This window comes from Trachemys scripta, chromosome 5 (genome assembly GCF_013100865.1).
Source record: "Trachemys scripta elegans isolate TJP31775 chromosome 5, CAS_Tse_1.0, whole genome shotgun sequence".
Taxonomy (NCBI): Eukaryota; Metazoa; Chordata; order Testudines; family Emydidae; genus Trachemys; species Trachemys scripta.
The window spans coordinates 8,991,146-9,003,348 of NC_048302.1; the positions used below are offsets into that span (position 1 = coordinate 8,991,146).

General features: G+C 41.6%; 1 protein-coding gene across 2 annotated transcripts in view; it reads left to right on the forward strand.

The window, feature by feature from the left end:
- Positions 1-12,203, forward strand: part of WRN (WRN RecQ like helicase) — a 106,529-nt gene that overhangs the window by 12,110 nt on the left and 82,216 nt on the right. The window contains exons 2-4 of one of the 2 annotated variants that reach the window (XM_034771199.1): positions 618-739; positions 9,873-9,988; positions 10,964-11,109. In XM_034771199.1, the coding sequence (XP_034627090.1) occupies positions 665-739; positions 9,873-9,988; positions 10,964-11,109 (337 nt within the window). In that variant the 5' untranslated portion in view covers positions 618-664. The remainder of the gene's footprint in view (positions 1-617; positions 740-9,872; positions 9,989-10,963; positions 11,110-12,203) is intronic. The other variant, XM_034771198.1, reaches the window with a different exon arrangement.

Consider the following 12,203-nt stretch of genomic DNA (forward strand, 5'->3'; position numbering starts at 1 on the left):
AAAGAAGAACAGGAGTACTTGTGGCACCTTAGAGACTAACAAATTTATTAGAGCATAAGCTTTCGTGGACTACAGCCCACTGTAGTCCACGAAAGCTTATGCTCTAATAAATTTGTTAGTCTCTAAGGTGCCACAAGTACTCCTGTTCTTCTTTCTGAGTAAGAAGGCTAGCTAAAGAACAGAACTGTGCATCACTAGATTAAGTGTTAAACAAAATCCCTAGGATTCCTTGGTATGTTAGCACCATAGCTGTTAATGGCTGAATTGTTTTAGTGGAAAAATACACAAGTCATTTAATCCTAAATTAGTTGGTGCTGTCATAATGTGCAAAAGACTTGACTGAACTTTCTCTCAGGAGGATATTTTGAGATTTTCTTCTTTCATGTGTTTTTATACATTTGTGTATACATGTAGCAGATGATGAAACTCTGATGAAGAACTGCTGCATTCACCTAGTCACGTACATTTCCTTCCCTGTGGACAGATTACTTGAGCCTAAAGTGATCAGCTAAAATGAGGACCCTGGGGGACTCAGAATGATAAAACAGCAATAATAGCTCTCATTCCTATACCAACTGTTCACTAACTGCCTTTTTTTCCCCCCTTAAATTTTACAGAACAAAAATAACAGAAATGCAGGAGAATTAATCATATAGAATTGAAAATGATTTCTCCACATCATAAACTTCCTCAGTGGATGTCTGCAGAGAGTAAAGACAATGCTGTGGGTGACAAAAAGGTAGGATCTGATGTGAACATCTAGTTGTGCTACATTACGCAGATGGTTTGGACTAACATTCAATTTTATTACATTTTCAGCTTGCACCATTGTTCCAGTATTCACTGTTAATACATTTACAGCTTGTCTGTAGATTAATTGTATATATGTGGTACGTTTTTGATTGATGATCCATTATGCGGTACATAATTTTTCATTTGACAGAACAACAATCTTAATATAAATTTCACCATGTAATATGTTAGTACCTGTTAGTAAATAGTAATACTTTTAGTTCTTTCTTTCTGTATATTTGATTCATTTATATCTATTAACTATTCTTTAGAATCTGTATCTTCAACAAAGAGTATATCTGAATTGTAAGGCCCAGAACACTGGTCCTTGACCAGTAAGTTACCCTATTTCGGAATGTATTCATTATGCTGTATTTAATAATGTTAGGGTGCCTTCATGTCGCTAAAACTCCAGATTTTATTTTTATATAATATAGACATAAGCATATATAGACTTAGGAAACTAATAAGAGATTATTGTCATAGCAGATGTTTTCTGTTGGGGGAAATCAATGTGGAAGAATGATTGTGGGGTAAGAAAGACCCACTGAGAGATATTAACTTGAAGAATTGTTAGTGCTCTCAGCAGTAAATAATCATGCCTTGACATGAGAGAGAATATATAGAAATGACATCACAACATATGTTTCTGGGAGAATATCCTTGGAAAGTGGGTTTCCTTTGCTGGAAATCCTATATAATGATTGTGATATGAAAACTTGGGCGGGGGGGATGAAAACTGCACGTCCCTTCCAGATGCAGGTAAGATACATATACAGCTCTTAGTCTGAAAACAAAGGGTAGTAATATATTTATTTCTGTATTCTGTATAGTGCTGTATTTATCTCTGATTAATAATCTTAGATTAAATTTAAATTGAGCCTGTTATTTCAACAATATCGAGTCGTTAACACAGACATGCAACAAATATAATCCGCTCTGTCTATCAGTGACAAAACAACAACATGGTATGAGGATTAAATTAATCAATAGCAGTCAAGACATGAGTGTTACTGTGTATAAAACACTGAGTAGTACATTACTGTAGCTGATTGTCTGAGTTTGCTATACTCCAGTGCTATGGAGTAACAGCAGTTGCTCCACAGTTAAAGTCGCAGCTGAGTCGTCTTTATAATCATGATTATGAGCTTCTTTTAAAAACCAGAAAAACTGTTACATCATTATATCAACCTCAAAATTCATTGAGAAGATACGTGGTTAAATTAGGATATTACTACTAAATCTGAAGCGACTTGTAGAAGGGATTCTAGAATAGATGTCCAATAAATAGGTGTTCAGAGTTGATAGTCTAACTTTGTTTGTCACTTCATAGCACATAAACTGAGTGGCCTGTATCACACCACAAAAATTCCAAACGAAGATGGGAGAGAGATAAAACATAGTGATTGAGACTTAGCACTCAGCACCTATGTTTTGTTAATGTTGTAGTATAATTTCAAAATTTGATTGGGATTACCAGCTCTGGCATGCTTATTATAGGATGTCAAATAACGGCTGGAGACCTGAATCCTCTTTTTTTAAAAACAGACAGGTACATTTCTAGCCTTGCTCTTTAGAGATGAGAACTCAGATGCAACTCAAGGTGGGAAGGAGAATGCTTCCATCAAATGTCTTGCCAGGGGGACCAAATCAGCCTGCTAAGATTCGTGTGAGATTCTCCTCTCCTGCAGATCTGAGGAGCCGCATAGGAAGGGAGGGCAATATCCGCCTTCCCCCCCAAGCCCAGATCTTTCTGTGTCCTTCCTTCCTGCATACCTTCTTAGGTCCTCTGTCATTTGCATCAGCAGGAGTTGATAGAGTATTTGGACTGCAGAGGCTAAAGTTATGCTGATCTTCTCTTGGCATCAGCTGGCCCAAACTGTTCCTCTTAAGTTGCTACTTAAACTATCATACTGAGTAAGTTTCCCTTCTTCAGTTACAAGGTACTACTCCTGGGGGGATTCTGTGCAAAAAAAAAAAAAAAATCAAAATTCTGCGCCAAAAATTTCAAAATTCTGCATATTTTATTTGTCAAAATAATGTAGAATAATCACATCAGTTTCAATTGTTTTGGTAATTTATTTAAACTACAATACAGAAAAAGTCACAATAACTATTCAACATTTCTTAAACACATGAAAGTTAAGTTACAAACACTTGGTAACTAATACCCTGAATTCCAGTTATAATCCCGTCATTTAAATTACATTACTGAATACCAAACGGGGGAAAAAAAAGAGTAGAATGTCATTTGAAAGTCTGAGCAATTTAACACATGAAAGTCGTAAAAGTTTGCTAATCATTGTCTTGGACTTGGCCAGGTACTTTGGGACGTGCTTAGTTCTGATTGTCCTGACAGTTTATTGACGGCTTGGTAAATGTTTTATTTGCCCTCAAAGTCTTTTTTTTATAAACAGGTAAGGAAAATAAATCCTGAGCTGTAATCTAACCCTGTTGTGCCACTTTGACACAGGAAAAAAGTGAGAAAGCAAATAGATCTTCCTAGCTGCGGATTCCCTTACTGTAATTTATAATAAGGCTCCTTTACATCACTCTGGCAGTGTAGGGGCCTTAAAACTTTCACAGGTTTTAATGCTCCTGGGGGAATTGACAGAGAATGGGAACAGTTAACGAACAATAGGAACAATAGGCAGGTTGCTACATTTCTGCCTCAGAGAATGAGATCAGTTAACTCAGGCAGGCACTTCATTTGTGCCTCTAGCCTGTCTCGTGCATAATAAAAAGCCCGACCCTTACAAGCCAGGGAGCTGCAGTCACAAGAGAGAGGGACAGAGTCTCTCGCTCACTTGTTGGCACACACGTACGCTCAGCCCTGTCCCCTCCCCTCCCCCGGTGGTGATCACGCAGTCACGAACCCCCAGCCCCCCCTCCCCTGTCTCTGAAGCTGTTCCAGGCACTTACACGCTGCCTGGGCTGTTGGGGAAGAGGCGTGTGTCCCCCGGCAGATTTTTTGTGTGTTTTTCTGCATGGGGGGCACAGAAAAATGTGGGCCATATGAATTCTATGCCCCTGCATGGACGCAAATCCCCCCCCCCCCACGGAATAAGATACTGGGATGTGAGTGGAAGGTAACTGATTGTTTACATGAAGTATAAGTGCAGTATCCTGTGAGTATAGTATGTGTATACGCTCATTTCTTACTGCACATCTACATAACCCGTGGTGGAATTATTTAAGTTAAAGCAATTCAAATCATGTAATTAAAAAAAATTAATTGGTTTTAATTTGGTTGAGGCTTTGTAAAACGAATTTGAAAATGTGTGTGTCACACTGACTCGAGTGGCTCATCACTGTAGGTGCCCACCTCAGGGCAGACTGTCAAGAAACAGGGCATGAACCCCAAACTAGTTGGGTATTCTATACTTAGGCTAGGTCTACACTACCTGCCTGAATCGGCGGGTAGAAATCGATCTCTCGGGGATCGAATTATCGCGTCTCGTTGGGACGCGACAATTGATCCCCGAATCAACGCTCTTACTCCACCAGCGGAGGTGGGAGTAAGCGCCGTTGACGGGGAGCCGTGGAGGTCGATTTTGCCGCCGTCCTCACAGTGGGGTAAGTCGGCTCCGATAGGTCGAATTCAGCTACGCTATTCGCGTAGCTGAATTTGCATATCTTAAATCGATTTCCCCCCCCCACCCCCGTAGTGAAGACCTGCCCTTAGATTTAACCAACTAAGTAACAAGTGTTAAATCCTCAGGCACTAGAACAATCTTAATAGGGAGCCACAGACAGTGCCCTTGGGTACTCTGATCTATCTTGCCACCCAGGCAAGCCTTCCTCTGTGATAGGTGGTCCCTAAGGTTATGTCTACACAGCAAAGAAAGACCCGTGGCTGGCCTGTGCCAGCCGACTCGAGCTCATGGGGCTCGGACTCCAGGGCTGTTTTATTGCTGTGTAGACCTCTGGGCTCGGGCTGGAGCACGGGCTCTAGGACCCTCCCACCTCGCAGGGTCCTGGAGACCGGGCTGCAGCCTAAGCCCAGATGTCTACAAAGCCTTGAAAGAGCCCCGCAGTCTGAGCCTTGCTAGCCCGAGTCAGCTGGCACAGGCCAGACGTGGTTTTTTCTTTGCTGTGTAGACGTACCCTTACACCAAAAATCACAATTATATTCAGATGACTCCTAGTCCCAGAGGACCAGTCACTTACCCCTGGTCAATTGCATCTCAGATCTCAAACCAAAGACAATGCTTGTAGCCAATCCTGTAATTAACTAAAGGTTTATTAACTAGGAAAAAGAAATATGTTGTTTACAAGGTTAAAGCAGATAAACGCACACGAATGAGTTGCAGTCTTACATTTCTATTAACTTTTGAAACTTATGTAATAAGCCAACTCTGTGTCCTTTAGGGCTAACCCACACTAGACAGCAGGGGACTCTTTGCTTATGCCTAGAAGTCTTCGCCCCTAAGAGTTCAAGCAGCATTGCTCCTTAACAGACATTTTTATTCCATTCCCCAAGTGCTCAGTCCGTGATGGGATGAGGGCTTGTGCACCTGCCATTTTCAGGAGTATGGGGGAAGCAATCAGCAAGTCTTTTGTCCACAATGACTTGTCTGATGTCTGTAGACCTTCTTTTATTGGGGAGGAGAGGACACCTCTTGTGGTAAAGTAGCATTTCACACTTGGTAATGCTTCTCCCTGGATAGTGGGGGATTTACAGTCTTTGCAAACATTTTTTATAGTTACAGAGCAAACATTACCTTATAACATGGTATTATGAGTAGGATTAATGCACACAGCATCCTACAAGCATTCCATAAAATCTAAACAACTCAACACATTCTTATAACTCTGATATTTATTTTAGCAATGCTAACGCACAGGTGAGCCAGATTGGTTTTTGTCAGTGTTCAGTGAGGCCATACATCTAGTTTTGGGTCTTCCAAACTGTCTTTTTCTTACCTTCCATTTCTAAGTTTTAACACCCTGTTTCCTGCATAGTCTTCCTATATGGCGCATTTTATTAAGAGTGGTATTGGTGATGCATGAAGGCTCAATGGGTTGAGAGAGTCGGGGGAGGGAACGACTGCAATGGGATCTGTGAAGGAGGAGTGTGTACATTACTCCTGAGGGAATTCTGTACCAAAAAATTAAAAATTCTGTGCACAATATTTTAAAATCCCCCTCCCCCCCCCCCAAAAAAAAACCTTAACCAAAACTGAAAAGAAAATTCAAAGGCTATAAAAACTGAAATTTCACACCAAAAGGCTACTACCTACATTTACAGAGAACAATTTTATTTCCGCTTTAGAATGTAACCATAACTATGGAGATGCTGCTATGTCCATGATGTCCAATGTGGCCAGATTGTGTTGCCTTGAAGGTGCTATGGATTATTTTTCTCCTGTGGGTCTGACTCAAGGTTGTTTCCAAAGCTGGGTATTTCTTACTGTAGTGTGTTATGTTGGCTGCCAAATAACCGATGGTTTGTCTTCGGTACAAAATTGTATGTTCTGTACAGAGTAGAATTCGCTAACGTGATGCTGCCAAGGACAAGCTGTGTTCAGCATTGTGTCAGGTGTTTAAGGATAAACCCTGATCTACGCTGACCGCATAGTCACAGCCAGCATTGTTTGATTACTCTAATTTTTAGTCCCGTCCTAGTGCTGTTAATGTGTAGCAAAGACAAGGCCTGAGCCACTGTCTTAGACATAATAAGTTTTATAAGAAGGAACAAAATAAAAATTTTAACCAAGGATAGATGAGATGAAATATCAACTACAATTGATATTACACTTAATATTTATATGGTAGTTTTAATGTTCAGGGCACCTGACTAATAATTTAAAAATTACTCTTCTGCAGCCCAACGTTTCACATGCTCCTGGGTGTTTGGGCTACGCTCCTCTCTGCAGCTTCGTGGAGGTGCTTGCTCTAGTCATGCCCTCTCTGCTGCTGTTTGCTGCCAGACTCTGCCTTTGCAGCAGCAAACTGTGGCAGTTTCTGTTTCTCCCACCCTTACTCTTCTGTTTTCGCTTGATTTGCCCAGTTTTTGTGAAGTGGGGAGCAGTGTTCTCCCTCTTCAATGCTCCTCTTTCTCCCTGGGTTGGTTATCCCTCAGGTTTAACCCTCCTTCAGTCTCCACTGCAGCGTCTCCCTGCCTGCTCTTCTCCCCCTGTAGAGGCATGACAGGGCAGCCAGGAAAGCACTGGGTCAAATCCAAGCGGTGCTCTATATGTGATGCAGCCTTTCCAGGCTCAACAGTTGGGGAGTTGTGCCCAGACTGCACCCAGCCTTCTGTCTCAAACTCTCTTAGGTCCCCCTTTGCTCCTCCTTTGAGGAAGTGATTAGGGATGAATTGAACAAGTCTGATAAGGGCAAGCACATTCACAAGAGCCCCCGATCTCAGGGTCTGTAACATGCAAGAGCCAAAGGCCTCTATTGCTGAGACATCAGAGGTGGACGTTGGCAGTAGCATCTCTCGCCAAGGATATGGTTATTCCCTCAGGAGGGGAGTTCTCCCCAAAGGATCCCATAGATAGAAAGATGGAAGCCACTCTCCAAAAAGACTTTGAAGTCTCCTCTGCCACCCTCCGAGTGTCCTTGGCAGTTCCCTGTTTGGCTGGAGCATCTCTTTCCTGGATGGAAGATCTCAAAGGCCTTAAGCCCAGAGATCACCTTGTCTTTGGTTCCATTTTAAAGAGCATCTCCCTAACAACAACATTTGTAGCTGATGCCTCAGTGGATATGATCAGGCTGTCAGTCCAAGCCATGGCTTCTAGCTGAATAGCCAGGCACCACCTATGGCTCTGACCCTGGAAGGTGGATACTCACTCTGAGCAAGTCCTATGCTCAGCCAAGTTTACAGTTTCCCTCCTTTTTGGAGAAAAAGTTGGCTATGTTGGTGGCTGACAATGGGGCAAAATCCACACAGTCTCTCCCTTCCCCACTAACTGCCCTCAGGAGAGACTGTGGACCAGCCTTCAGACAGAGGCACTCCTTTCGCTCCTCATCTTTGCAGAGGTACCAGCAAAGGGACACAGATTCTTCCAGGGAAAACAGTGGAATCAGGCCCTGGGGTTGGGAAGTGTTGAGGGAGCAGCTCGCACCCGCCAATCCAGTGCAAATCCCAGAAACCCTGGAATTTCAACCATTCTGGACTTCTTCCAAAAAGGCATAGATGGAGGTCTTCAGCCCAGTACAGTTGCCCATCGGTGTCCGCTCTTAGTAGCATGCTATTCACAACATGCTTAGGTTTCTTCATGGCAGACAAGCCACAGGTAGCCAGATTCCTTGGAGCAGTCTGGTTAGCCAGCCCCCAGTCAAGCCACTCTTCCCAAAATGGGATTTACTGCTAGTTTTGGGGGCCCTGACAAGCCATCCGCTCAAACCGTTGACTACAGTGTTCTTATTTGTCCATTAAGACGTGTTTTAGTAGATGCTGCATCCTCCAGGCAAGTGTCGGAGCTGGCACTTATCTATGCAGCAGCCTTTACTGCATGTTCCATGAGGTCAAGGTGGGGTTCAGGACTCCAGAATCTATTTTTACTAAGGTAAATTCCTACTACTTTGGTTCCCAAGAGGTTGTGCTTCCTTTGTTCTGTCCAAAACCACAGCAGCAAACAGAGATGACATGGCATACCTGAGGTTTTTAAGGCACTTCTGACATCTATATCTATCTCATAGAGCTGGAAGGGACCCTGAAAGGTCATCGAGTCCAGCCCCCTGCCTTCACTAGCAGGACCAAGTACTGATTTTGCCCCAGATCCCTAAGTGGCCCCCTCGAGGATTGAACTCACAACCCTGGGTTTAGCAGGCCAGTGCTCAAACCACTGAGCTATCCCTCCCCCCTCTATCTCAAGTGTACATAGTCCAGAAGAAGATTGGGCTTTCTATTCTTGTCCTTCCACTCAAAATGGCAGGGACTTAGAGCTTCCAAGTCCTCCACTGATAGGTGGTTTAGACTATATATTGTGGAAGCCTACAAATCATTGGAGGTTGCTAGCTCAGAAGAGATCAAGGCACGCTCCACGAGATCTGTAGCAACCTCATAGGCACAATGAGAAAATGCATCCCCTTTGGAATTTGAAAAGTGAACACTTGGTCTGCAGCTAACACCGTCATTGAGCACTGTAGAATGGACTTTCTTCTGCAGTGGCCTCCTTTGGCAGAAAGGTGCTGTGGGTGATGGCCCAGAAATAATATAGGGCTTTTGGGTGAGCTCACTCAAAAGGGGGGTACTTCTTTTCTACCAAACTCTTGTTTTATACCCCTCCTTATGTCTAATCACTGCTTGCTACTTCCCAGACATCCAGAATTGTGGGAGATGCTGCTTGCAGAAAGGAAATTGATAGGAAATTTTCTGTTCATTTTAATGAACTGTACAAATTTTTTCATATGTCCATGTATTGCACCACAAAAACTATATTAAAATAACATTATTAAGGTTGCAAAGTCAAACATTCCAAAGCTAGGAAATGCCAGAATTTAGGTTGCCTGTGTGACATTAATTTGCTCCACTTGTGAATGTGTATACAGAGACTTTATCTGCTAAGCCCTAACAAGTCTCAGCTGAGCATGTGCAATTTGTTACAGGTTTATAACTTGGCCAAAATTGGGCTAATTTTTACAGGGATGGTAAAAGGCACATCCCTGACTCCAAAGCTATCTCCTGACAGATTTCAGGTTCCTGCTCCAAAGCACGGAGATGCTACAGCATTTTGAAGAGAAGGTTGCCAGAAATTTTTAACCTGGACAAAACATACTTTTCCCTAGTCTTGTTCTCAGAAATGATGAACTCTTTTGGCTGAAGTTTTACAAAAACAAGTCAATAAAAGGCTGACACCTGGCATGGAAAATTTCAGCCCAAATGGTTAAAGTTTGGCAAATTTGTAAGCAAGTGAAGACAGGGTCTTTAATAAAAGGTGGTGCTCTGAGCTGTCTATTTTAAAGTTTGTAACTGTTCTGCTAAATAGTTTTACAGTAACAAAGCAATCCCCAAATTGTTTTGGTAGCCAGGACTATGGCTTTAAGAAAGTTGTATTGCTAATGAATGTGTTTGCAATGTGGCTAAATAATGCCCTATAACAGATCCTCTTCTAAATGTTGTTAAACAGAAATCTCATGTTCAGAGGAGTGTTCTGGAAAATGACCTGCCTTTCTTAGAGTTCCATGGCTCTGTTGTTTATAGCTACGATGCCAGTGACTGTTCCTTTCTGTCAGAAGATATCAGGTAAAAGCTTGCATGTTTTCTTGGTGTGCGTGTGTCTATTGCTACCTTGGAAGGGTTTGTGTTTTTCACATGCACATCTCTACCTGTTGTGCAATTTTCATACATATAGTGGGTCAGCTACTCAGCCATAGAAAATGTCTGTCGATAATAGATGTCTTCTCTTTAGTGTAAGTAGCAGAATTCTGTCTGGTTTTACATATTGTTGACCAGCACCAAGTGAAATTACAGTTTCTTAGGACCAAAAATTATCCATAAATGTTACTGAATGACATCTGCAATGAGTGGAAATTTAGAAATAAACTTTTAACTTTAGCTGACTGGATGTAGTTCTGCATTTGTACCCTTTTTGTGAGACTTCATGTCTGGAGACAGCAGTCTTTAAAGTGCAAATCCTGTACTCTACAAGTATGTAACTTTTCACATTGCGACTAACTCTATGGATTTCAATAATTTCAGTAGGACTACAGTGTGTAAAGTACGTGTTTGAATCTCTGCCAGATCGGAGCCTAAAGATATATTATCAATTCATTATGCAAATTGTTGGTTTCTGGATTTGGATAGTGCATACAATGTTTTGGGGGACAAACTTAACATAAGATCATCAATAAATTGAGAAAAATAGTTATGAGCAAGAACTTCCAAAAATATATCTAAGGAAGGAGTGTCCAGTTTCTGTTTTTCTCTCCCTTGGGGTGAATTTAATTGTGTTACAGCAGGCCAACGAACCGGTGTCTGTACTGCATAAGACCTGTAGTTAAGGGTGTACGTTGTTTGGAAAGTGTCAGGTGAGCCCTTTGTAGTAGGGTGAATTTCACCATCAGTGTGGAGGCTGTTTGACTACCACTCTAGTAACAGCCCCTGAACAGGGAGTGAGAGAAGTAGTTTTTTAGTCGTTATACTGTTGTCATATGTTATAGATGATATATGTGTAATAGAATTACTAAATGGGAATTAATCAACCTATTTTCTCTTCAGAAGAAACCTATCTGGTGGAGATGTGATAGGATTTGACATTGAATGGCCACCCTCATATACTAAAGGGAAAGTAGGGAAAGTCGCCCTAATCCAAATATGCGTCTCGGAGAAAAAATGCTACTTGTTTCACATTTCTTCAATGTCAGGTCAGTATCGTTCTTTCTGTGCTCTGGTTCATATGGCCATGAATTGCCTCTCTGTGTCAGGTTACTTAATCTGTGCTTTTGCCTCCAGAAGCAGACAGTACTTCCTGTTTCGGCTGATAGAGAAAACCCACCCCCACTATAGTGCACATATCCAACTATGTAATTCTGTGTGGGTATGTTAGTCTCTGTCAGCTCACAGAGGTCGTTTATATCATGAAAGTGACCGTTACTACAAAATTAATTTAATTAAAAAATCCTTATTGGTGGTGTTAACATTGTAAATTATGGCTGAATCAATTTTAAAAGCTAGATTTTTTTCAAAAGAGTTTAGTATCCAGAAGGTCCCATGTGGGCACCTAAATGAAGTGGCCAGATTTTCTAAAGTGCTCGGTATCCAGCAGCTCCCATTGTTCCCAAACAAGGAGGAAAGAAAGTTTCCTTCTCATTTACTATGCTAATGTTTTCATTTCTCTTTGAAGACGACTGTCATAGCTTACTTACACAGTCACTTTCTTGTGCTGCTGAGGAAGGGTTTGAATTCAGGAAAACTATCTTTACTAAAATAAAAAATATTAAACATTCATACCATTTGCCCAATATAATTTGTTTGGTTTTCCCCCTCTCTCCACAGAAATGAAACTGTAGGCCTATATTTTGCTGGCAACAACCCTTATTACCTTGGCTCAACTAGTTAAAAACCTTATGAGTTGTCAGAATGCTATTGGTTCTTAAAATCTGTGTGTTATCCTGTATTCCTATAGGGGAGGTATCAAATATCTGCTGTGCAGACTCGTTCTAGCTTGCTTGCTGTATCTGTGGCAAGCCTGGTGTGTACAGTGTCTGTGGAACCTAAGCTTTTGTGGTTGTAAATGAAACCACCTAAATGAACAGAGAGTAAACTGATGCAATGTTGTTGTCATGTGTCTGCAGACATTGTGAATCTGTGTGAAAAGGGCCATTATTCTCATTGGGGTGTTCACTCTAATGTTTAATAATGACACTTTAAATATCTGTATTTAATTGCTTATTTTAGCAAATGTGGTGGGGAGATGTTGAAGGGTAGGAAATTCAGATGGAAGAAAGGTACAAAGATG